This window comes from Scyliorhinus torazame, chromosome 19 (genome assembly GCF_047496885.1).
Source record: "Scyliorhinus torazame isolate Kashiwa2021f chromosome 19, sScyTor2.1, whole genome shotgun sequence".
Lineage (NCBI taxonomy): Eukaryota > Metazoa > Chordata > Chondrichthyes > Carcharhiniformes > Scyliorhinidae > Scyliorhinus > Scyliorhinus torazame.
Window position 1 is genome coordinate 52,855,336 of NC_092725.1, and position 27,625 is coordinate 52,882,960.

Sequence of the window (27,625 nt, forward strand, 5' to 3'; positions counted from 1 at the left end):
ATGATGGCGGGAAGATAGGCGCAAGGTGGATGGGAGTTCCTCACATGCGGGGGGGGGGGGGGGGTCAAGGAGAGAGCGGGAGAAGCCGGGGTCAGTTGAAGTCAGCTGACTTTCGGAAGCAATATGGGGGGAGTAACCATGATAGATGGGGGTCTAGCGGTGGGGGGGGGGGGATAACTGGGTTGCTGCTGCGGAGATCGAAAGGGAACTGGTAAAAGAAAAGGTGGTCGGGGCGGGAATGCGCCGCCTGGGGGACGGGTGGGTGTGCGGAATCGGGACGTGGGACTGGCCCAGAGAGAGCGATGGCTAGTCGACAGGGGAGGGGGGCGGGCAGCCCCCCAGTCCGGCTGATCACGTGGAATGTGAGAGGCCTAAATGGGCCGATTAAGAGGGCCCGAGTGTTCGCGCACTGAAAAGGACTGAAGGCAGACGTGGCCATGCTCCAAGAGACGCACCTGAAGGTGGCGGACCAGGTTAGGTTAAGGAAAGGATGGGTGGGACAGGTGTTCCACTCAGGGCTGGACGCAAAGAATAGAGGGGTGGCCATATTGGTGGGGAAACGGGTGTCGTTCGAGGCTAGGAACGTTGCAGCGGACAGCGATGGCAGATATGTGATGCTGAGAGGCAGACTGCAGGGAATGGAGGTCGTGTTGGTTAATGTATATGCCCCGAATTGGGATGATGCGGGATTTATGAAGCGGATGCTGGGACGTATCCCGGACCTGGAGGTAGGAAACCTGGTAATGGGGGGGACTTCAACACCGTGCTGGACCCAGGGTTAGATAGATCTAGATCTAGGACCGGAAGAAGGCCGGCAGCATCCAAGGTGCTTAGGGGGTTTATGGACCAAATGGGGGGAGTGGATCCGTGGCGATTTGCTAGGCCGCTGGCCAAAGAGTTCTCCTTTTTCTCCCATGTCCATGAGGTATACTCCCGGATAGATTTCTTCATTTTGGGAAGGTCACTGATTTCGAGGGTGGAAGGAACTGAGTACTCAGCCATAGCTGTTTCAGACCATGCCCCACACTGGGTGAATCTGGAACTAGGAGAGGAGAGGGAGCAGCGCCCACTCTGGCGACTGGATGTGGGATTATTGGCGGATGAGGGAGTCTGCGAAAGAGTGCGGGGATGAATCAAAAGGTACATGGAGGCCAACGATGATGGGGAGGTCCGAGTGGGGGTAGTATGGGAAGCACTGAAGGCGATCGTCAGGGGAGAGTTGATCTCCATCCGGGCTCACAAGGGGAAAACAGAGGCCAAAGAAAGAGAAAGATTACTGGGGGAGATTCTGAGGGTAGATAAAAAATATGCGGAGGCCCCGGATGAAGGACTATACAGGGAGAGGCGACGACTGCAGACGGAGTTCGACCTGCTGACCACAGGGAGGGCAGAGGCACAGTGAAGGAAGGCACAGGGGATGAGATATGAATATGGGGAAAAGGCGAGTCGCCTGTTGGCCCACCAGCTTAGAAAGAGGACAGCGGCGAGGGAGATAGAGGGGGAGTTAGGGATGAAACGGGAGCCACGGTGCGGAGAGCAGGGAAGATAAATGAGATGTTTAAGACCTTTTATGAGAGGTTATATAGGTCCCAACCCCCGGAGGGAAAAGAGGGGATGCAGCAGTTTCTGGACCAACTAAGGCTCCCGAAGGTGGAGGAGCAGGAGGTAGAGGGCCTGGGGGCGCCAATTGGGGTGGACGAGGTGACCAAAGGGCTGGGGAACATGCAGGCAGGGAAGGCCCCGGGACCAGATGGGTTCCCGGTGGAATTTTATAGAAAATATGTGGACATGTTGGCCCTGCTGGTAAGAACCTTTAACAAGGCCAGAGAAGGGGGGACCCTACCCCCGACAATGTCGGAGGCGACGATATCACTAATCTTGAAGCGAGATAAAGACCCGCTGCAATGCGGGTCCTATAGGCCTATCTCACTGCTAAATGTGGACGCCAAGTTGCTGGCAAAGGTGCTGGCAATGAGGATAGAGGATTGTGTCCTGGGGGTGGTGCACGAAGACCAGACAGGGTTCGTAAAGGGGAGACAATTGAATGTCAACGTGTGACGGCTATTGGGGGTGATAATGATGCCCCCAGCAGAGGGGGAGGCAGAGATAGTGGCGGCAATGGATGCAGAGAAGGTATTTGATAGGGTAGAGTGGGAGTATCTATGGGAGGTGCTGAGGAGGTTCGAGTTCGGGGAGGGGTTTGTCAGCTGGGTTAAACTCCTCTATGGGGCCCCAATGGCAAGTGTAGTCACAAATCGGCAAAGGTCGGAGTATTTTCGACTACACGGGAACAAGACAGGGATGCCCGCTGTCCCCATTACTGTTCGCGCTGGCAATTGAACCACTGGCCATAGCGCTGAGAGACTCCAAGAAATGGAGAGGGGTGATTAGAGGGGGAGAAGAACACCGAGTGTCACTCTACGCGGATGACCTACTGCCGTATGTGGCGGATCCAGTGGGGGGATGACAGAGGTCATGCAGATATTGAGGGAGTTTGGAGATTTCTCGGGATATAGGCTTAACATGGGAAAGAGTGAGCTTTTTGTGATACACCCTGGAGACCAGAGTAGAGGGATAGATGGCCTGCCGCTAAGGAGAGTGGAAAGAAACTTCCGATACCTGGGGATTTAGATAGCCAGGAGCTGGGGAACCTTACACAGACTCAATCTGACTCGGCTGGTGGAACAAATGGAAGAGGATTTCAAAAGGTGGGACATGCAGCCGCTGTCACTGGCGGGCAGAGTGCAGGCGATTAAGATGATGGTCCTCCCGAGGTTCCTATTTGTGTTCCAATGTCCCCCTATATTGATCACTAAGGCCTTTTCCAAAAAAATAGATAGGAGCATCATGAGCTTCGTGTGGGCAGGGAAGACCCCGAGGGTAAGGAGGGGGTTCCTACAACGTAGCAGAGACAGAGGGGGACTGGCGTTGCCGAATTTGGGCGACTACTACTGGGCCGCCAACGTGGCGATGATCCGTAAATGGATGATAGAGGGAGAGGGGGCGGCTTGGAAAAGGCTGGAGATGGTGTCCTGCAAAGGAACGAGCTTAAAAGCACTGGTGACGGCGCCACTATCGCTCTCCCCGAAAAACTTTACCACAAACCCAGTGGTGGCGGCAACATTAAGTATCTGGGGGCAATGGAGGCGACAGAGGGATGTGCTGGGAGCCTCGGTGTGGTCCCCGATCAGGAACAATCATAGGTTTGCCCCAGGGAGGCTGGACGGAGGGTTCCAGAGCTGGCACCGGGCAGGAATCAGGAGAGTGGGAGACTTATTTATAGATGGGACGTTTGCGAGTTTGCGAGCGTTAGAGGAAAAGTATGAGCTGCCCCTGGGAAATATCTTTAGGTATATGCAGTTGAGAGCGTTCACGAGACAACTGGTGAGGGAATTTCCGCTGCTCCCGACACAAGGGATCCAGGACAGGATGCTTTCGGGGGTGTGGGTCGGGGAGGGCAAAGTGTCCGAGATATACCGGGAGATGAGAGAAGAAGGGGAGGAGCTGGTAGAAGAACTGAAGGGAAAATGGGAAGAAGAGCTCGGGGAGGAGATTGAGGAGGGTTTGTGGGCTGATGCCCTAAGTAGGGTAAATTCCTCCTCCTCGTGTGCCAGGCTTAGCCTGGTCCAATTTAAGGTGCTACATAGAGCACACACAACGGGAGCGAGGTTGAGCAGGTTCTTCGGAGTAGAGGACAAATGCGGGAGGTGCGGGGGAAGCCCGGCGAACCACACACATATGTTTTGGTCATGTCCGGAGGGGTATTGGAGGGGAGTGGCGGGAGTGATCTCGAAGGTGGTGAAGGTCCGGGTCAAGCCAAGCTGGGGGTTAGCTATATTTGGGGTAGCAGATGAGCCGGGAGTGCAGGAGGCGAAAGAGGCCGATATTGTGGCCCTTGCGTCCCTAGTAGCCCGGCGTAGGATTTTACTCATGTGGAAGGAAGCGAAACCCCCCAGCGTGGAGGCCTGGATAAATGAAATGGCGGGGTTCATAAAACTGGAGCGGATGAAGTTTGCGCTGAGAGGATCGGCTCAAGGGTTCACCAGGTGGTGGCAACCGTTCCTCGACTAGCGGAACGTTAGGGGGAAGATAGATAGCCAGCAGCAGCAGCCCGGGGGGGGGGGGCTAAATTGTTTGTGTTCTAGGTGGGGAGAAGGGGTGGGGGGAGCAGTACTTTGTGTTATTTGGTTAGTTTACTATATTATTTAAACAATGTTATATATCAGTTATCACATTACCGTTTTTGTTGATTTGTAAGGGGAAAAATTGTGTTTGAAAACTTTAATAAAATATATTTTTTAAAAAGAGAAAGCAGGATTAGGCTATTGAGTTGGAAATAATCTGATAAATGGAGGAGCAGGCGCGAAGGGCCAAAAGGCCTCCTTCTGCTCCTATCTTCTATGTATTTATCTAATTGCTCCAGTGCATCACAAAGGTTGTGGTCTACCTGGATGACATGCTCGGAACAGGAACGTCATATGAGCTTAAAAGAGGTGCTGAGAAGATTCAGAGATCTGACTGATACGAGAAAAGTCAATTTTCCAAACTAGTGAGGTCACTTACCTGAGGTTCCAAATGGACTCTACAGGCCTGCACCCACTTGAAGACAAGGTGAGAGCCATAAAGAAGTCCTGGCAGCTAAGAACATGGCAGAATTAATGTCCTTATTGGGGATGGTAAACTATTAAGGTTGTTTTGTTCCCAACCTAGCACTGACATTGGCGCAATTACATATGCTCTTGAGAAAACACCAATGTTGGCATTCGGAGGAACCACAGGGGCAAGCCTTCCAACACTTTAAGCAGGTCTTACAGTCATTGAGCCTAATAGTTCTTTGCTTTGCCTAATAGGATGGGGCAGTTTTATCCTATAAAATGGAGAATGGCTAATTGCCTTCTCTGAAGAACGCTTTCTGATGCTGAGCCTAAATATGCACAAATTGAGAAGGAAGGCCTTGCCGTAATCTACGGCATCCCAGTATGTTACCGGCAACAATTCACAATAATAACAGACCACCAGTCTGTGCTGGTACTTCTTCGAGAAGATAAGGCGATCCCACCAATCGCCTCTTGCTTTTATTGCTGGCAGCCTGTGACCACCTCTTCCAGCATAGGCCAGGTACACCAATTTAGAATGTTGATGCATTGAGTCGGCTCCCACATCCAAAAAACCAGGCATCCCCGACAGTACCTCAAGAAATTGACTTGGCATTGAACTAGTTTTTGCAGAGGCAAGACAAAGATGTTAACACAGATATTACTGTTATTGTTATTACTTATAACTTTGTCGTTTCTGGACAAATGGCAAGGAGAAATGCTGTTGATAATACAAGATCCTATTGTGTTCCTGCACAGCAAAAGCAAGGCATATTCAGTTTAGCAATCATGGCAGATAAGAAATTTTAAATTGAAAAGTTAAGTTTTGGGTTTAAGTGAGTCACTGATTACTTTTGTTTTATTCATTCATTAGATGTGGATGGGTCACTGGCTAAGCCAGCATTTATTACCCTTTTCTAATTGCCCTTTAGAAGGTGGTGTTGAGATGCCTACTTGAACTGCTGCAGTCCATATGGGTACACCCACAGCACTGCTAGGGAGGGAGTTACAGGAAAGTGTAATGAAGAAGAACGATGTGCAGTCACATCATACCTCACGGTGTCCTTCGGAAATGCACGTCGCACTTCATACGGTGAATACTCTGAAGTACCATGACTGTTCATTAAGCATTTCTGGTAGCGATATTGAACACCACAATGTTCCACAAACAGAAGTCAAATTAACAGCCAGTTAGTCTAATTTGTACAATGTTAGTTGATGGATTTATGTTGGACAGAATACCAGGAGAACCTCCTGCTCTTAGGTACTGCAAAAAGATATTTAACATCACCAGGAAGAGCTGCACCATTCCTTCAATGCTCCATTGGTGTGTCAACATAGATTAACAAATCAAAATTTGGAGTGGGTTTTAACCCACAGCTGTTATTTTCCATCATATAGCTAGCCACCTTTTGTTATTCCTTTGTTTGTTGCAATGTCCTCTGGCTTCTGTGCATTCTTACTTTTTCTTTTTACATTCTCTTTTTACAAGTGGACAGCCTATGGTAGTTCCAGTGGAGTACAAAAAAACTCCATGATAACTTGCTCTGTAACCGATTGCTATCTTACCACATGTGATTCAATAAAGATCCTTGTTTGGACAAGACTCCAGTCATTTGGTAGATTCCTTATTAGACATTGAACACCGAACACACCGTTGAATAGCAGTCTCCATCTCGGCATTGAAGCCATCGCAAAACATCCCATCAAGCTTGCTCAAAACTGCATTTAGAAATTTTTTGGGTGAATCACACCCATAATATTTTTACTTTTCAGTGAAGCATTCAATTCCGTTTTGAAAGTTACTATCAAATTTACTTCCATTATCCTTTCAGACAGTGTATTCCAAATCATCAAATCTTGCTTTGTTTTCAAAGAAACCTCCTTTGGTCATTTAGCCAGTTATCTTAAATCTGTGTCCTCTGGTTACTGATCTTCCTGCCAGTGAAAACAACTTTCTAATGATTTGTTTCACCAAAACTGTTCATAATTTTGAAAGCTTTTATGAAATCTATGCCCCGTCTTCTCCGTGGAGAGCAATGCCTTTCTCTAGCTTCTTCATAGAACTGAAGTCCCTCATCTGCGACCTCATCCTATTAAATCTCTTCTGTACCCGCTGCAAAGCATTGGCATCATGACTAAAATGTGGTGCCCTGTATTGCACATCATAGAATTGTTATGGCACAGAAGGAGGCCATTTGGTTCATCATGTCTGCACCGGCTCTCCAAAAGAGCATTCTGACTTTGTGCCATTCCCCAGCCTTTTCCCCGAACCCTTGCACATTGTTTGTATTCAAGTAATCATCTAATGCCCTCTGAATGCCTCAATTGAACCTGCTTCCCCCACACTTCTTAGCAGTGCATTTCAAACCCGAATCACACATCGTGTGTGAAAATGTTTTTTTCTCACATTTGCTTCTTTTGCAAATCACTTGAAACCTGTTCCCTCTTAATTTTGGTCCTTTTATAAGCAGGAACAGTTTCTCATCTATATATTGTATCCAGCGCCCTAATAATTTTGAACATCTCTATAAAATCTCATAGCCTTCTTCTCATCAAGGAGTGTAATCCCAACCTCTCCAATCTATCCTCATAACTGAAGTTTCTCATCCCTGGATCCATCTTGTAAACCCCTGCACTCTACCCAGGACGTTCACATCTTTCCTATAGTATGGTGCCCAGAACTGGACATAATACTCCAGCTTAGACCTTGCTAGTGATTTTTGGAGATTTAGCATTGCTTCCTTGCTTTTGTGTTCTCTGCCTTTATTTGTAAAGACCACCATTTCCTGTGCTTGATTTGTTTGATTAGTTGAACTCCCAGGTATCTCTGATATTCCCAGTTGTCATTTGTTCATGTTTAAAATTAGATTTCTCAGGGCTGCATGGTGGCGCAGTGGTTAGCGCTACTGCCTCACGGTGCCGAGGACCCGGGTTCTATCCTGGCCCCGGATCACTGTCTGTGTGGAGTTTGCACATTCTCCCCGTGTCTGCGTGGGTCTCACCCCCACAACCCAAAGATGTGAAGAGTAGGTGAATTGGCCACGCTAAATTGCCCCTTAATTGGAAATAAATAAATAAAATTAGATTTCTTGTGACTTTTTTAATTTTCCTTTCGATTCACAGTTTCACTTAATTCCTACTTGAGGTTTTTCGGTGATGTTTCAGCGAGATTTATCAACTTTACCCACCATTTTTAAAATATGTACAGTGTGTCCAATCTCGAAAATCACTACCTCCCCAAAAGTTAAAAAAATCTAACCAATGATAGAACAATAATAATGGGCACAAGGCACGTCTCATTGACTATATTACTACTTAAACCTAGGTCAAGGGCCAGAACTTGTTGTGCAGAACACATTCCGTGTTGAAAAGAGTGAGGGAGAAAATCAGATGCATCTCGAAGTAGTTAATAAGTGACACAATATTTTGGTCTGAGAAACCTGCAGATTGGCACAAAGTAGGTGGAAGCAGCCTTCTTGCCATAATTGAGGAGCCCAGAATGGGGAAGCACAAATAAAAAATAAATGTAATATTAAAGACAGGGAGCAGAATAACTTGCATAAAAAGGGTCTGAGAGTCGAGTGTACATAGAACATAGAACATAGAAAATACAGCACAGAACAGGCCCTTCGGCCCACGATGTTGTGCCGAACCTTTGTCCTAGATTAATCATAGATTATCATTGAATTTACAGTGCAGAAGGAGGCCATTCGGCCCTTTGAGTCTGCACCGGCTCTTGAAAAGAGCACCCTACCCAAACTCAACACCTCCACCCAACACCAAGGGCAATTTGGACATTAAGGGCAATTTATCATTGGCCAATTCACCTAACCCGCACATCTTTGGACTGTGGGAGGAAACCGGAGCACCCGGAGGAAACCCACGCAGACACGGGGAGGACGTGCAGACTCCGCACAGACAATGACCCAATCCGGAATCGAACCTGGGACCATGGAGCTGTGAAGCAATTGTGCTATGCACAATGCTACCGTGCTGCCCTTAAGAACAAATAAATCTACACTATATCATTTTACCGTAATCCATGTACCTATCCAATAGCTGCTTGAAGGTCCCTAATGTTTCCGACTCAACTACTTCCACAGGCAGTGCATTCCATGCCCCCACTACTCTCTGGGTAAAGAACCTACCTCTGATATCCCTCCTATATCTTCCACCTTTCACCTTAAATTTATGTCCCCTTGTAATGGTGTGTTTCACCCAGGGAAAAAGTCTCTGACTGTCTACTCTATCTATTCCCCTGATCATCTTATAAACCTCTATCAAGTCGCCCCTCATCCTTCTCCGCTCTAATGAGAAAAGGCCTAGCACCCTCAACCTTTCCTCGTAAGACCTACTCTCCATTCCAGGCAACATCCTGGTAAATCTTCTTTGCACCTTTTCCAGAGCTTCCACATCCTTCCTAAAATGAGGCGACCAGAACTGTACACAGTACTCCAAATGTGGCCTTACCAAAGTTTTGTACAGCTGCATCATCACCTCACGGCTCTTAAATTCAATCCCTCTGTTAATGAACGCGAGCACACCATAGGCCTTCTTCACAGCTCTATCCACTTGAGTGGCAACTTTCAAAGATGTATGAACATAGAAGAATCAAACAAAATGCAATTTGGTCGTTGAAGAAAGATGCGTGAAAAGAACGACCGATGTAACTGCGACCTGTTCTCATGTGGAACATTGTTAACTTCATGGATCGAACAGACTGTTTTTATGTTGCAATTTCAATGTAATAAATATAGTCTGTTTTGGGTTTCATTTGTTCACAGGTATACAAGCCTATCCAGGGTCACAGAGTCGCATGGAGAGTAGAATGGTGTCTCAACTAGGACATGTGCGTATTGGAAGACCCGGACCGGCTGGTGATGCCGGCTGGTCACCTTATGGTCTAGAAGATGGACTCATGCAGATTGCACCAAACAGAGAGCCTGTAAGTAATAATATTATTGTGCTCTCTTGATGAATCTCCTTTACAAATCTGCTGTGTTGAAATTGCTGAAACTAATGTGGTGTAGAAAGTACTGCAGAGCCATGAGGATAGGGAGGGAATGCTGCAAGGCAGAGTGGTATGGGATCAGAGAGAACACCGCAGCACTGGGAATACAGAGAGTCCACTGGAGAGCGGAGATATGGAAATGGCTTGGGAGGTTTGTGGTATATATGTATGGCCTCACAAATACAAAAGTACCTATCAAAATAATGAGTTATTTTTCCATCAATGAAAGTACCTGCCAATAACATGTTGTAAGTTGAGTGCCCTTGCATTTAAGCAGACTTCTTCAATCTCGGCTAGTGTGTTGTAACATCTTACAATTCAGTTTTAGTACCACAGAGGCTAGGCCTATCTGATGACCAGCCCCTCCCTCCTTTCCAATGTTCTTTCTGGGAGAGAATTAAAGTTCCGTGAAACTCAAGTAATATGTGTATTTATGGACTTTGTTCTTTACTGCGTTATGTTTAAGGACACAACAGGTTTGAATCGACTTATGCATTCAGTTGTGCTCCCTGAATCAATTAAGTTGTGCTCCCTGAATCAGTTAAGTTGATAAAGCAGTATAGAGTAGAGGATTTCAGATCGGATTCCAGGTTTGATCTCGGGGAAGTTGGCAGTAAGGTTACTACTGTTCACCTCTGCACATCCTGTCAGAAGGCTGCTCCTGTTGAATACTATCCTGTGGCTACTTCTGGAGTGCACAGATTGAGGCAATGATCACACCCAGCTGTGAAGCCCCTAGTGTTCAAATAGGTGCTTAGACATGCAAAATGACCATTCAGGTGAGTTTCTGAAAGCCTGCCAGTGTCCCAGTAAAGAGTTAATAGCTTCTAGGGGAGGCAACAGGAAAGGAGCTTTATTAACATTTGAAATATTTGGCAAGCAGAAGCTATCACTTTTCAATGGCTTGTGGAATCGGAGATTGGAAAGTTTGTGATGATGCTTGGGCTAATCTTCAATGGAGGTGAAGTCGCAACCCGATACATAATTTACTTCAAGGATATAATTCTGTGCAATTATCATTTTTCAGCATTTGTGTTGTGTTTTTTAGCCAAGTACACGAGAGCACCTGGAATATGTCTCACCACTGTTTCAGATGCAGAGGACATCCCTTCGTGACCCTTCAGCACCATCTCTGCACCTGCAGCACAGCAGTGCTCAACACCCTGGAGCAAGCTTTGACTCCACCTGCACAGAAGACCTTGCCCCTGGTCAATCCTCTACATCGCTCATTAAAGCTATCCGTGAAGAACTTCTCAGACTCTCGCAAAAACAGTCAGCGTTTCAGAACCTTCACAGCTGATCTTGCCGAGGAGGAGCTCTGGTCTATTTGCTTCCCATGGAAGTCAAACAGGGAAATCTGAGATATAGCCCTGAAGAAGTGGTATTGTAGGGTAAATAGTACTATTGACATGAAAAAATGTCCAGCACAACCACAGTTTTTTATTGACGTGCTTCCAAACAAAGCTGCCGCCTTCTTCAGTTTCCATTCATGATGATCTTCTGTTTGTGAACTGAATCCATCCGCTCAATGGAACAAGCACATTAACCTGTGGGGTAAGAGACAGGGGCTGGAGCTTGTCCAACACCAGCCAGCTGTTGCAAAAATGTCTTAAATTTGATTTGACCAAAAGCACTAGAAAACAACACCAGCAAGCAAAAGGTCCGACTGCCTTTTCTACCTTGGATGCCAACTTCTCTTACCTTGGTCACATTCCAATCCCACCCTGCTTCTTACAACCTGCTGAATCCTAGAACTGTTTAACTTTGAAAATCGGGAAGCATAAGGGAAAGGAACAGGACGGGTAAAAGAAATAGAAAGAGGGGAAGTGTTCACAGAATTTGAGAGTGGGATGCAATGATCAATGGCAAGAAGAAAAGAAAGACGGCAAGACATGAAGAGATGAATTTCGGAGAAAGAATACTTGAACATGGGGCAATGGGCCATTAGCCCTGGATGGTTGAACTTTTTATAAAATGTGTTATAAATGCTAAATAGAAATTGTTTCTGAGCATGTAGGTCAGCAAGCATTTGGTAGTCATTGTCATGCTATTGACGATTTTTAAATTGAGAAATCAAGTTGAAGGGACGCAGTCCACATTGCAATTTGAAACGAGTATGAGGCAATCTGAATCAGATTAACGATTAGCTGATGCTGAGCTTGGATTTCAAAAGCCTGAAGGAATAGTGGAAAGTCCAAGAAAGATAAAGTTATGTGGTTTTGTAACGCTAGAAAGATTATGGTATGATATTTGATGTATGATGGTAATTACATTACATACTGGCTGTGATGGGAAATAAGGTACAGAGAATAGTAATGAGACAAAGTCACTTGTGTATAATATACAGTCTGCACTTGACTCCATTTCAAAATCATGAACAGGAAAAACAAAGGCTTCACAGCAGACTTCAGTGCAAATTCACCGTATAAGCCAGTATCATTGGACGTTGATCAATCTCTGCCTGTTCTTTTGACCTTTTTGGCTAATGACCACTTCCCATGCAAAAGAAAAATACTGCAGATGATGGAGATCTGAAATGCAAATGGAAAATGCTTAGGCCAAGCAGCATCTGTGGAAAGAAAAGCGAGAATTAGCATTTCAAGTGATAACTCTGTTTCTTTGTCCACAGTGGCTGTCTGATCTGATTATTCCCAGCACTCTTGACTTATCACTTCCCACAGCAGAGTAAGCTGAAGATCACTTGCTCAGTATTGGATTCATTAAAACGTGATGCTGAGTCAATTCCTCTAATCTTACTGGTTTCTCGCACATTCCTTAAATGCTGCAACTGACTTGTTGAATTCGATGAATAGATCAAAATCTGTCCTTTTTCGACGTGGGATTCCATGATTTTTACCAGTATTTTGGGAATTTAATTGTGATTATGTCTGTTATATGGCGGCCTTCAATTTAAATGCACCACTATTCCCCATAGACAGTCATATTATGGTGGCAGAATGAGTTGTATTTTTTTTATTACTGTGGTTTTTGTTCTTTTACTAGTATTTGAGTGGGCCATGTTTGTTGGTGGCCTTGGTCATGACCTGTCCCTGCATCGTGTGGTTCAGACACTTTAGGCGGTGTTTAACGGAGGTGACGGGGGTCATGCCTGCCGGGTCACCTCTATTTGGGAAGGCTCGCTTATGTTAAGTGCCACTCAGACAATTAACTGGGCAGTAGCAGGCCAGGATCAAGGACCCTAGGGGCAGAAATTCCGCTCAATGAAAGCTGGAGGCTGGAAGCTCCATTCAATGGCAGTACCACCTGGGAAGCTGCGACTACTGCCTTTTTGACACTTACGAGGGTAACCTCGCTGGATCTCAACCCAGATGACTGGTGGCGGGAGGGTGATCACAGGATTGGAGGAGGGGTGCTATGGAGGAGTGGGGATCACAGGAGTGGGGGAAGGGGATTGGTAGCAAGGGCATTGGATGGCTCTCCGCTGCCTCCCCCTTCCCTATGCCAGGTCCCTCAATAAGGCATTGAGTTTCTTGGAAAGAACACATCTCATGGGAACCCCACATGCAACCCTGCAGAGGCTCTTGTTATGCTCCCGTCACAATGAACCTTCTATCTGCTGCTGCCCTGATAGCAGCGGTGGTTGAGTCGGCATTAATTTCTCGCTTGTGGGCCTCAGTTTGAGGCTGGACAGGAAAGTCTTCCAGGTGCATTCCCATCATAGATGTAATCTGGGTGGAAGTGGGAAGGCGACATGGTGCCCAACTGTCACTCTTCCTGATTAAATGCCCATCCACCCACCACCAAACACAACTTATGAGCGGGCGTTAACTTCTGCCTTTCTTTCAACAATTGATACAGAAACAGTAGGGTTATGGATTTTGTCCAAATTCATAGAATCCCTACAGTGCAGAAGGAGGCCATTCGGCCCATCAAATCTGCACTGACCCTCTGAAAGAGCACCCTAACTAGGCCCATCGTACCACCCTATCCTTGTAACCCAGTAACCTTTTGGATACTAAAGGACAATTTGGCATGGCCAACCACCTAACCGCACATCTTTGGATGAAACCGGAGCAGCCGGAGGAAACTCATGCAGACACTGAGATTGTGCAAACTCCACACAGTTATCCAAGGCCAGAATCAAACCTGCATCCCTGGTGCTGTGAGGCAGCAGTGCTAACCACTGTGCCACCATGCCGCTGCCGCATTCTAGTTGTAAATTATCCATGACGCTTTTTGAATTACCATTGGTGTTATCCTCCTCTCCATTGCTTTTATAGGGCAATGGCCCTCTCAGCCACTAGACCATTTTCTGCCTATGCAAGCAACCTTAACAGTACTCATGTAACTACTCAACCTTTGGGGTTACCTGGCTAATACATGTAGCAACTGAATCTCAGACGGGAATCACAAGGCGTTTCTGTGTATTTGCTCACTCAGAATTCCATGAACACACTTTTTTGTGGGGGGGGGGTGAATTTATATGTTTTTGCGTTTTATTGTGAGAAATGTTGGCTGGCCCAGCATTGTGTTTTGAGTTGAGGTTTTCTTATATTTATTTTGCATATCTTTCGACTGACAGCTCTCCTGAAATCAAATATAATGTAGTTTACAGTGTATTTTTAGTCTGCATGTTTCATACTGGTGTTAATAGCAATGTTTTGCCTCATTTATACTCTACCAAGTAATGTTACTGTGTTCTTGCACAATCCAGTGCATTTGGAGGTGTTCATACTGGTCAGGTTCACATATTGGCCATCGGAGGTCACATGCTGTAGTAAAACTGCTCCCCGGGGATTTATAAGGTAAAAACTTTAGTCAATGCAATATTAAAATAAATCAGCCGTGTGTTTACAGGCCAGCGGCAGCATTTGGGTGGGTGCCACAATGGACCTGTGTTCCTGAACAATGGCAGTGTCAAGGGATCCAATTCCTGATCGCCGTTTAATGAAAGCCCATGTCTGTAGGCACAAACTGGGAAAAGTATCAGGATTATCTGTAATGCACTCCACAGCCCAGTAGCCTGCCAAAACCTTCTTCCAAAAAATGGTGGTGGAGGAAAATGCCTGAGGCCTGTAGTGCAAATGGAACGAGAGCCCAGTCAGGAGTAAACACCTTCAGAAAAAGAGCAAGAAGAATTGGCAAAATAAGTAACATTTGGCTCGTGTTTTGTTTTTTAAAGCCCTCACCTTTAGCAGGTGATCTTTAATTCAGTGTAAATTGTCACAAGTTAAATGTATTAAAACATCATTTTTTTCCTGTAGAAATATAATGATAGACTGCCCACCTACTGAAGTGTTTCATAATAGTTGAGATATCCCTGTAGCAGGGGCTTCCAGGTCTTTGTAGTACGAAAGCCTCCATTTTAATGAGAGATCTCACTTTTTGGTGGATCTGAGGATCACAGAGCATCCCAAGGAGAGGCTAAAAGAGGCATTAGTCAATTACTCAGCAGCACAATGTTAATCACTCTTAGTTAAAAATACCACTTTTTGTGAGAGATTTCTGAATGTAAAACATATCAACAATTTTGACATGACTTTGCACATTGCACATGGCGTTTGGGCTCCTGTGCTGGATTAGAGATCTGGGACCAGCGTGCAATGATGTTCTCTACAGCCACCAAGAGTTTGACCATGATTCCATTGTGGCGTAATTAAATTACTCTTACCTCCATTTTACAAATAAATGCTTCTGTTCAATAAGGTAAAGAGAAACCTTAAGCCTGTACTTTCTCTTGTATCAAAATCATTTCTGCACATTCAAAACTGAACTTCCAACATATGGCTCGGTCTTAAGGTGGTGGGGTAATTGAGCCAAGCAAACCACACAAGTTTGATCCTTCCATCTGTATTGAGTAAACCGATCTCATTAGTGAAAATGCTGCAATTGGCCTTGCTCTTGAGCTAGTTCGGAGAAAAAGAATTCTCAGATTCCCGCTAGTCACCCAGTGACACCTACAGGAAATATATATGTGGGGACATGGAGTAAAAGCAGATTTGGACTCAACTTTGATACCTTCTGAGGTTGAATAGCTCATTGCATTCAGTCTTAACTCATATATGGGTAATAAAAACACAGAAAATAGGAGCAGGGGGAGGCCATTCGGCCCTTCCAGCCTGCTCCACCACTCATTATGATCATGGTTGATCATCCAACTCGATAGCCTAATTCCACCTTTCGCGCGATATCCTTTGATCCCCTTCGCCCCAAGTACTATATCTGACTGCTTCTTGAAAACATGCAATGTTTTGGCCTCAACTACTTCCTGTGGTAAAAAAATTCCACAGGTTTACCACTCTCTGGGTGAAGAAATTTCTCCTCATCTCTGTCCTAAACATCTACCCCGTATCCTCCGGCTGTCACCCTTGGTTCTGGACACCCTCACCATCGGGAACATCCTTCTTGCATCATGGACATTTGGGTAGCTGCAATGGGGACCTCTGGGACTACATTCCAGCCACAAATCAGCATGCTGAAGACACTAGGCACAGGTTAAAATTGGAGTAAGGAACAAAACAGTTTGCCCTGAGCAAATGTCGATTATAGGTTCCCTGCTCTTCCAGTTCGTTTCAGATGTGAGGACACTGTGTGATTTCTACTGTAACTTTCTACAGTGTTTTTTATTAGTTATAATTAACCTTGTTCTTTGGTCCAAAGATGCAGTGGTTTCCTTCAGAATAAAGAGGATCTTTTAAATATCGAATATGGTTTGTTGACAGTGTTAATGGACAGCACCTGAATTTCAGTTTAATCCACTGGTTTATTCAACATGATATGAAAGGCAAACAATTGTTAGAGCCAACTCAGGCTTCACAAAGGCAAGATGTTCATTCTAATTCACATTACTGCGCATTGTTTGACATGATAGAAATTGTTTTACGAAAGAATGGATTAATTCCTGTTCAGTGCTGACCTTATCCATAAATTGCACTCAATGCCCCTCGGCTGAGCCACTATTAAGTGACCTGAGCTGGAAGGTGATCTGGTTTTCAAAGGGCATTGGGCCTATTGCCATGCTTTCTAAACCAAGGAGCCTCTTGACATTTTTGAGAGGGAGTCCCACGAGGTAAGGTCACTTGGCAAAAGTGAAGAGGCCTGTGGAACTGTACCCAAGCAAGAATCAGCATATTCCCTGGATAAATGGAGGAGAAAAAAGACTCTGGCATCACAACCTCAGCAGGAAACCACACTCACAATTACAGCCCTATCTTTCTGCTGTGATCCCTTTAAGCACAGCTGTCCAGTGGAAGCATGGGATCAATGAATTTGCCCTTCTATTCCTGTGGCCAGTTTTATGCTTGGAAAAGTAAATGTTTCCCAATAAACATTGCAGTTTACTTTTCCATACGTCAGTCCACTGACATTTTATACTGTGTGACTTTGGCTTCTATATTGTGAAATGCAATTTTAACAATGGTTAACCACAATGAAGCTTTCTGACATACATACAAATTTCACGTTTCCTAGAAAATAAGTGATGAAATTACACACCAGTTTGGTTGCAAGTGTTGCGCTCTCTGTTTAATATTTGAAAAGTTAATCATTAATTCCCAGCTGACATAGCTTTACCAAACTTCTAGTGATCAACTCTTTGTTTCGATGCATGAAGCTCCTTTTGAGGCATTTGCTGGAATCTTCCAACTCCTTTGGCCCAATATGCTTATGCTGGTTCTTTGAGAGAGTTATCCAATTTGGACTATCCCCATACTTTCAATGTGAAAGAAACAGAAAGTGATTGGAAGTATTATTTTGTTAGCGCTTAGAGTCATCATGGTTTTCTAATGAATTTGTATGTTGAAGTACACCTATAATAGTTGCCTTGGGCATTTAAATAATTGTTTAACTTTCTGCTCAACTTTTGTTTTCAGCCTAGGTGAACCAGTTTTGTGCAATGGTTCCTGGCTAAAAGCACAATGCTTAGCCTGATGATATCATAGGAACAGGAATGGACCATTTGGTCCCTCATGCCTTTGTCAGTCTCGATCACTAATCAGAAAGTTTTAGTTTCAAGACCGACTCCACAGGCAGCCCGGGCAGATGTTCCAGTGTAGTCCAGGGGAGTGCTGTGTTGTCTTGGGCATCATTCTTTATATGAGCAATTAAACCAAGGTTGTCTCTGTTTGTTTCAAAAGTTACAATGGATGTTCCAGGTGCTATTCAAAGAGGAACACGAGTTCACCCTGAATTCTGGCTAACCTTCTTCGAATAGCATCAAAATCAATCAAGTGGGATCTTTTGTGAAAATTAGTTCCTGCATTCGAAAGGAAGAACGTACATTCATATGCAGCATGGTAGCACAAGTGGATAGCACTGGGCAGCATTGTAGCACAAGTGGATAGCACTGGGCAGCATGGCAGCACAAGTGGATAGCACTGTGGCTTCACAGCACCAGGGTCCCATGTTCGATTCCCCACTGGGTCACTGTCTGTGTGGAGTCTGCGCGTTCTCCCCGTGTCTGCGTGGGTTTCCTCTGGGTGCTCCGCTTTCCTTCCACAGTCCAGAGACGTGCAAGTTAGGTGGATTGGCCATAATAAATTGCCCTTAGTGACCAAAAAGGTTGGGAGGGGTTGTTGGGTTACTTGGCAGACTCGATGGGCCGAATGGCCTCTTCTGCACTGTATGTTCTATATAGCACCTTTCATGACATCAGAACACTCCAAAACATTTTACAACTCATGAATTACTTGAGCTGTTGATGGTAACTTTTTTTGAAAATATTTTTATTGAACTTAAAATATTTTATATCAAAGATTCATAAAACAAAATCAACACTTGTATCAAAAAATTCCAAACAACAGTGACAACTCTAGTAACAGAAATACAACTGAAACAACCACCTCTCTCCCCCACTAACAGCTAATGATGACCAATTCCTTAAAGTACAATATGAATCATAATCTTTATTATTGTCACAAGGAGGCTTACATTAAAGTTGCAATGAAGTTACTGTAAAATCCCGTAGTCGCCGCACTCCGGCACCTGTTACCAAGGAAGAATTCAGAATGTCAAACTCACCTAATAAGCACGTCTTTCGGGACTTGTAGAAGCAAACCGGTGCATCCGGAGGAAACCCACGCAGATACGGGGAGAACGTGCAGACTCCGCAGAGACAGTGACCCAAGCCAGGAATCAAACCCGGGCCCCTGGCGCTGTGAAGCAATAGTGCTAACCACTGTGCTATCGTGCTGCCTGTGGAACCCATTGATCAACCCCCTCACTAAACTCCCTCTGAAAGTACAGGAGTTCCTCCAAGTCATCTAGCCATGTTGAAGCACTGGGTGGCATCCCCTGTTCCCCTCTGCAAAATTTGCCTCCGAGCAATCAACAAGGCTAGTGCTAGGGCATCCACCCAAGCATCCATCCTCAACTCCGGCTGGCGCGACGCCCCAAATATAGCTTATAAGGGACAGGACTCTAAATCAACATTTAGAATTGTCGATATGGTGCTGAAGAAAGGTGCACAAAAACCCATCAGTTTTGGGGCAGGATCAGGGCATGTACGTATGGTTCGCAGCCCTCTCGAACAATGCTCGCACCTACCTTCAATCCCTGCCAAAAATCGACTCATTCTGGCCGTGGTGTGGTGCGCCCTAAACATCACCTTGAGCTGGATCAAGCTCAACCTTGTGCAGGATGATGTAGCATTCACCCTGTGGAGGGACTCACTCCACACCTCCAAAATGTGTGCCAGCTCTTCCTCCCACCTGGCCTTCACCTTTTCTACCTGGACCTGCTCTTCTCCCAAGATCCGTCCATAAATCCCAGACATGTTGCCCTCCTCCACCTCCGCACAGGCAAGTATCCTCTCCAATAAAGTAGATGGCGGTGCCACTGGTAATGTCGGAAAAGTCTGGCGAACAAAGTCCCGTACCTGAAAGTATCTGCCCCCCCCCCCACCAAGTCCTGCTTTCTCCTTCAACTCCTTCAAGCTGGCGAACCGTCCCTCCAGAAACTAATTTCTCACCCTCTCTAGCCCCCCTTCCACCCCCTAAATGTGCATCCAATTTTGCCAGCTCAAACAAATAATTCCTACAGATAGGAGCCCACCTTGAAAATGCCCACAGCCTAAAATGATGACAGAGTTGCTGCCATATTTTCAAAGTGGAGATGACTACCGGATTAGAAGAATATTTTGCTGGAGCAAACGCCAGACATGAAATGAAATGAAAATGAAAAAATGAAATGAAAATTGCTTATTGTCACAAGTCGGCTTCAAATGAAGTTACTGTGAAAAGCCCCTAGTCGCCACATTCCGGCGCCTGTTCGGGGAGGCTGGTACATGCTATCACCCGCTAGACACTTTGCAGGACCCCGACTCCATCTGCTTCCTGATAGCTTCCTGGTCACCACCCCTCCCCAACACCATTTCTGCATTGGCCGCCTAATAGTAAAACATCAAATTTGTCAGCACTACCCCCTCCCTTCACAAAGCCTGTCTGATCCGCCCCACTACCACCGGGAGATGGGGCTCCAACCTCAACCCTAAGACCTTAGCCAAAAGCTTTGTGTCCACACTGAGCAGCGAAATTGGTTGGTACTCTGTGGGATCTTTATCCTTCTTCAAAAGGAGAGCGATGTATGCCTGTGCCAATGTCTCCGGAAGAGAACCCGATGCCAATGAATCGTTAAACATCCCCAACAGCAACGGGGCTAGTTGATCCGCAAACGTCTTATAAAATTCTACCGGGAACCTATCAGGCCCTGGCACCTCCCACATCTGCATCTTCCCTAAAGATATTCGAACCTCCTCCAATCCCAATAGTGCTTCAAACTCCTCCCACAATTTCTCCCCCCCCCCTTGAGAGAACTCCAAACCCTCAAAATTCTGCCATCCCTAGCTCATCCTCTGGTGGCTCTGACACATAAAGCACCTCATAGAAGGTCCGATCCACCCGTGCACCTTTTCTGTGGCCGAGACCAACCTACACCCCCCCCCCCCCCCCCCCCCCAAACCCGGCTCCCTCACCTGCACAATTTCCCTAGCAGCCTGTCGCCGTGACTGGTGGGACAAAAGGCAGTTAGCCTCCTCCCCATATTCGTATGTCATCTTCTTTAAGCGCCTCAGCTGGTGCACCGCTGGCCCGTGGACAACAGGTCGAACTATCGTTTGCAGTTTCCAACTCTGGCGTTGAGTCACACACACACACACACTCCAGATCTGCACCCAGAATCTCGTTCACTAGCTCTTGATGTTCCTTCCTGGCCTCCCTATCTATGTGTACCCTGTATGAGATGATCTCTCCCCGAATCGTTGCCTTTAATGCCTGCACAAAGTAGAGGACGAGACCATCTCATTCAATTCAACCTACTCCTTTATGGCCTTGGAGAGCTTCCCGCAAAATCCGATATCAGATAACAGTCCCACATCCAGCCTCCATCCTGTGCGCTGCGTCCGACCCGCCTCCAACATCAAATTCACCAAGTGAGGCAGCCCCAGTAACCTGAGGTTCAACTGCCTCAACCTATTCTCAAGATCTTCCATTTTTAGCCTCAGGACTTTGTTGCTCTCCACCACAAGCAGAAACTCTGCTTCCAAGGCAAACTACCCCTCATGCTGCGACAAGACCTCCACCCCCTTCAACGTTCTCACCACATTCAAGGTCTTTACAAGCTGTTCGCAAATCAGACCCAAAGCCTCCTGAACCGTGGCTTTAAATGATTCTTTTATCTCCTTGCCCTGCCGCTTGAACTGCCTATCCATTGGTTTGCTCAATTTTTCCCGTTTCTGAGCCGTCACCACAGCTTCAAGTTATTTCGACGGGCTACCCTCCTGGGCCTTCTTCGCATTGGGCTTCGGCGTTGACATTTTTGACATGCCCCCATCGGGCAAAAATCCACCAAATCAATTAACTGGGTTTGGACACCAACGTCCCAAGGAAAACAGGTGGAAGGGATCAAAAACAAAGACCCTGCCAGGAACTACATTTTGTGTGTCTTGCTCTTGCATGATGTCACCGGAAGTCCATGTTAATGGCAACTCGGCGGTCAGTTTGCACACAAGGCCCGACAACACAATGAGAAAAATGATCAGATCCCCTGCTTCATTAATGATTCATTTATTGTTTCACTGATGTTGATTGAGGGATAAACGTTGGCCAGGTCAAGAAGAGAACTTTACAGTTTTCCTTTGAGTACTACTATGGGACCTTTTACCTTAAATGGCAGATAGGGGTTCAATTTAACAATCCATCTAAAATGTTAGACTCCCCTCAGTAGTGCCCTTGAGCCTAAAGCATCAACCTAGATCATGTGATCAAGTCTCTGGAAGCCTGGTCGGCACGGTGGTGCAGTGGTTAACACTGCTGCCTCATAGCGCCAAGGAGCCTGGTTCGATCCCGGGTGGAGTTTGCACATTCTTCCCGCGTCTGCATGGGTTCCACCCCACAACCCAAAAAGATGTGCAGGGTAGATGGATTGGCCACACAAAATTGCCCCTTAATTGAAAACAGATAATTGGTACTCCATTTTAAAAAAAAAAAAAGAAAGTCTCTGGAAGCCAAGACTTTTAGCCTTGAATGAGAATGTGACCACTGAGCCAAGGTTGCAACACACGCATTTTATCTCCAAAACCAAGGAGAACATATCAAAAAACAATTGATTTGCTATGAAGCACTACTATAAACATGTTGTACCTCCAGATATGCATCAAAAATGGTATGCTAATCCAACCCAATGGATTGAGCGGAGAGTTCCATCTGGCTATTAAGTATGATGCTGTTAGAGGGACCAAGACTACTGTTGCGTCATTGGGAAAATTTGAATATTTATTCCTCCATTATTGTGGGCACATCTTGGAGGTGATAATTTGATCCCTACTTCCTGCACAGGAGAAGGCCATTTGGCGCATTGTGTTGTATCAGATAGTAAAGTAATCCAAAACATCCAGTTTCCCCATACCCCTGAACCATCTATACTTCAAATATGTATCCAGCTTTTCCTTTAAGAGATACAATAGTCCCTTAATCTTTATCCTTTTTAGAAATATCTGACAACACGTTCTTCAGACTCCCCTTCCTCATTCTCTTAGTGACTACTTTAAAGTGATAAACCCTGAATACAGATTAACTAACAAAATAAAATAGCCTTTCTGTGTGCTCCTCAAGGAGGAGAGAGACAAAAAGGTTCAGGAGGAAATTCCTGAACTTGAGGCCTACACACCAAATGGTTCCCCAGACAGACACTGAGAAGGCAGTGGGAGCATATACCCATCATTGTCAAAACGAACAGTGTAGCCCTGGGCCCTGTATGCAGTGCAGAAAGAAATCTCAGGCCCTCGACAAGTAACCACAGTCAGTAAATGCATCTTCAAATGCCCTATCCTTACATTAGTAATGAGCCTCACACATTATTCAATTCATCAACTTTCCCACCCCGACCTTTCACTTCTACCAATACTATGACTTACACTTCATACTCAGAACTTCATCTTAGGCTCTGACTGCTGTAAGCCCCACAACTAGATCTCTTCAACTTTTACACACTGCCAGCTTTTCACTATGACTAACACACTGTGCCACGCTTACTGGACAAAGGTGATGCATAACTGGAGGCAGCAGGAGCTAATCTGAGTTGGCATAGTTGTATGTCCTTTCCCCGATGGAGGAATCATTGCTGGATATAATGAAGCAGCCATACTTATGGCCAATGGCATGGCTAAAGCCATTAATCCTGATGAAATGTTTCTAGTAATCCACCTTCTCACATCTCATTTCCCTATCGTTCCAAATCCCTACTGAATTTAAAGTTGAAAATTTATACACATGCGGCACAGCATGGCTGCGTCAGTGCCAGGGACCCGGGTTTCATTCTGACCTCAGGTGACTGTGGAGTTTGCATTTTCTTCCCGTGTCTACGCAGTTTTCCTCTGGGTGATCCGGTTCCCTCCAACCATCAACCATACTGCAGCCACTGGGGTAGCACTGTGCTGGAGTGTTAAGATGGACAGACGTACAAAGGGACTTTGTCAGAGCCCTGACAAGTCATCCAGACACGGAATATTAGCTCTGTTCTTTCTCCACAGCTGCTGCCAGTCCTGCTGAGATTTCCCAGCATTTTCTGTTTCAGATTCTAGCATCCACTGTTGTTTACTTTCTCTAAAGGTACTAAGGGAATATACAAGAATGATTATTTGATGATTGGATGGTTTGTTTGATAAAGCTGATTTGGAATGTTTTGGAGGCTTTTACCCCAGTAGTGTAGCAAAGAGGATGCTGAAATGATCTGTGGCAACTGAAAAGGTAAGACGTGTATGATGCACTATCAATTACGACGAGACAAGAGAAGAGAGTAATCGAGGCTTTATTACACAGATGTGTGGCCTACAGCTGCTGCCGTTCAGAGAGCACACGCATTTATACTCCGCCTACTGGGCGGAGCCAGCAGTCAGGGATCTACCCCCGTACCTGTAGTACAGGGGCCTTACCGTAATACCCTTATGCAGTGCAGTATATACAATATAATACAACAGTGGTGACTACCACGTTCACTCCCTGTAAAAATGAGTCCAACGGGGGTGGTGGAAAACTATTTACATACAGGTTGTCATTAAAATTTCAGAGAAGACTTCCGGTTGCGGCGATGCGGAGCTAAGCCACACGTTTCGGCAGCTTCCGCTACAACGGACTTTCGGGCTCTCCAGAGGAGCCCCAACGGAACTTTTTTTGAATTGATCCCGTGTGGGAAGGTGCAGTAAGGTCCCCCCTTACGCTATATGGCCGAGATCAGTGGTGGAGCGGCGAAAAAAGAGGCTCTGGAGCAGCAGCAAAATCGAGGGGGAAAATGCAAGATGGCGGAGAGCGAGCAGCATGGGGGCCGGACCAGCAGGAGTTCCTTAAGTGCTGTGTGGAGGAGCTGAAAAAGGAGGTGCTGGCGCCAATGCTGTTGGCGATCGAGGGGCTGAAGGAGACCCAGAAGACCCAGGCGGTGGAGCTTCGTGAGGTGAAAGATAAAATGAATGACAACGAGGACGAGATCCTGGGCCTGGCGGTAAAAATGGTGGCGTATGAGGCAGTGCACAGGAGGTGGGCCGAGAGAATTGAGGTCCTGGAGAACAGGTCGAGGAGGAAGAACCTCCGGATTCTGGGTCTTCCTGAAGGAGTGGAGGGAGCTGATGCCGGGGAGTATGTGAGTACGATGCTCTATGCGCTGATGGGAGCGGAGGCCTCTCCGACCCCCCTGGAGCTGGGAGGGGCTCACCGGGTCCTGGCGAGGAGACCCAAGGCTGATGAGCCGCCAAGGGCGATAGTGGCACAGTTCCATCGCTTCGCGGACAAAGCAAGTGTGCTGAGATGGGCCAAGAAAGTGCGGAGCAGTAGATGGGAGAACGCGGTGATCCGAGTTTACCAGGATTGGAGCGCGGAGGTGGCAAGGAGGAGAGCTGGCTTCAATCGGGCCAAGGCGGTGCTGCATAAAAAAAAGAGTCAGGTTCGGCATGCTGCAGCCTGCGCGACTGTGGGTCGCTTATCAGGACCAATACCATTATTTTGAAACGCCAGAAGAGGCGTTATTCAGATGGAAAAACTGGACTCGAACTGAGGGGTTGTGGCTGTGGGGGGAGATGTTGGTTGTATATGGGGTTGTAAATATGGGTAAAGAATAATTCATGGGTGGGATGATGGATGGGGATGTGGGTCGAGTTCTGGTTCAAATTCCTAAAATTTCCCCTTTTTTTTTTCTTTTCTGTAGACGAGATGATGATGATGGGGAATGTGGGCGTCGGTGCTGGAGGGAGGTGAGACTCTGGGATGAGGGAGCTGGGATAATGGCTGCAACAGGAGCTGCGCCACAGGGGGCGGTGCTGGTTCAGGAAAGCGCAGGCTTTTTCCCATGCCAAAAGGGGGGGGGATATGGAGGAAGGCAAGGAGGAGGAGAGACTCCCACACGGGGGAGATCAACGGGAAGGCGGGGGAAGCCGTGGTCAGCAGAAGTCAGCTGACTCTTGGAAGTAATATGGGGGGGAGCAAAAGAGCTAGATGTGGATCTAGCGGGGGGGGGGGGGAGGGGGGGAGGGAGAGGGGGGGATTCCAGGGTTGCTGCTGCCCTGTCCGAGGGGGGACTGAAAATGGAAGAGGTGGTCGGGGCGGGGGTTCCCCGCCTGGGGGAGTGGAGGGTGCGGGAGGCGCGAGCACGGGACTGGCCTAAGATCGGAGATGGCTAGTAACCCCCCCAATCCGGCTGATCACGTGGAATGTGAGAGGCCTAAATGGGCCGATTAAGAGGGCCCGAGTGTTCGCGCACCTAAAGGGACTGAAAGCAGACGTGGCCATGCTTCAGGAGACACATCTGAAGGTGGCAGACCAGGTCAGGTTAAGGAAGGGATGGGTGGGACAGGTGTTCCATTCGGGGCTGGATGCGAAGAATAGAGGGGTGGCAATACTGGTGGGAAAGCGGGTGTCGTTTGAGGCCAAGAACATAGTAGCGGATAAGGGAGGCCGATATGTGATGGTGAGTGGTAGGTTGCAGGGGACGGAGGTGGTACTGGTGAATGTATATGCCCCGAACTGGGACGATGCTGGATTCATGAAACGGATGTTGGGGCGTATTCCTGACCTGGAGGTAGGGAGCTTGATAATGGGTTGGGATTGTAACACGGTGCTGGCCCCAGCGTTAGATCGCTCCAGATCTAGGACGGGGAAAGGCCGGCTGCGGCCAAGGTGCTTAGGGGATTTATGGACCAGATGGGGGGAGTAGATCTGTGGAGATTTGCCAGGCCTTTGGCCAGAGAATTTTCTTTTTTCTCCCACGTACATAAGGCCTACTGCAGGATAGATTTTCTTTTTGTTCTGGGCAGGGCATTGATCCCAAAAGTGGAGGGAACGGAGTATTCGGCCATAGCCATTTCAGACCATGCCCCGCATTGGGTGGAGTTAAAGCTGCGGGGGGGAGAGGGACCAACGCCCATTGTGGAGGTTGGATGTGGGACTGCTGGCAGACGAGGGAGGATGCGGGGGTGTATTGAAAGGTACCTGGAGGCCAACGGGTAGGTGCAGGTGGGAGTAGTATGCGAGGCGCTGAAGGCGGTGGTCAGGGGAGAGTTAATCTCCATCAGGGCTCATAGGGTGAAGAGAGAGGGCAGGGAGAGGTTAGTGGGGGAGATTTTAAGGGTGGACAGGAGCTATGCAGAGGCTCCTGATGAGGGACTACACAGGGAGAGACGAAGTATCCAGACGGAGTTCGACCTGTTGACCACAGGGAAGGCAGAGGCACAGGGGGCGATATATGAATATGGGGAGAAGGCGAGCCGGATGCTGGCACATCAGCTCCGTAAGAGGATGGCAGCGAGGGAAATAGGCAGAGTCAAAGATGGCAGGGGAACTACGGTTCGGAGTGCGGGGAACGTGAATGAGGCTTTTAAGGCCTTTTACGAGGAACTGTACAGGTCCCAGCCCCCAGGGGGAAAAGAGGGGATGCGGCGATTCTTGGGCCAATTGAGGTTCCCAAGGGTGGAGGAGCAGGAGGTGGCTGGTTTGGGGGCGCCAATTGGGGTGGAGGAGCTGGATAAAGGACTGGGGAGCATGCAGGGAGGGAAGGCCCTGGGGCCGGATGGGTTCCCGGTGGAGTTTTATAGGAAGCATGTAGACCTGTTGGCCCCGTTGCTGGTAAGGACCTTCAATGAAGCGAGGAGGGGGGGGGGGGGGGGGGAGACCCTGCCCCTGCCCCTGCCCCTGCCCCTGCCCTTGCCCCTGACAATGGCGGAAGCGACGATCTCTTTGATCTTGAAGCGGGATAAGGACCCACTGCAATGTGGGTCGTATAGACCGATCTCGCTCCTTAATGTAGATGCTAAGTTGCTGGCAAAAATGTTGGCCCCGAGGTTTGAGGACTGTGTCCCGGGGGTGATTCACGAGGACCAGACAGGATTCATAAAGGGTAAGCAGTTAAATACTAATGTGCGAAGGCTCCTAAATGTGATAATGATGCCATCGGTGGAGGGAGAAGCGGAGATAGTGACAGCCATGGACGCGGAGAAGGCCTTTGATTGGGTAGAGTGGGAGTATCTCTGGGAAGCGTTGAGGAGGTTTGGGTTTGTGGGAGGGTTTATTAGTTGGGTTAA

General features: G+C 47.1%; 1 protein-coding gene across 4 annotated transcripts in view; it reads left to right on the top strand.

The window, feature by feature from the left end:
• Positions 1-15,300, top strand: part of LOC140396128 (UPF0606 protein KIAA1549) — a 347,260-nt gene extending 331,960 nt beyond the window's left edge. For all 4 annotated transcript variants that reach the window (XM_072484278.1, XM_072484281.1, XM_072484279.1 and 1 more), the window contains 2 exons: positions 9,383-9,543; positions 10,658-15,300. In XM_072484278.1, the coding sequence (XP_072340379.1) occupies positions 9,383-9,543; positions 10,658-10,909 (413 nt within the window). In that variant the 3' untranslated portion in view covers positions 10,910-15,300. The remainder of the gene's footprint in view (positions 1-9,382; positions 9,544-10,657) is intronic.
• Positions 15,301-27,625: the final 12,325 nt, after the last annotated feature.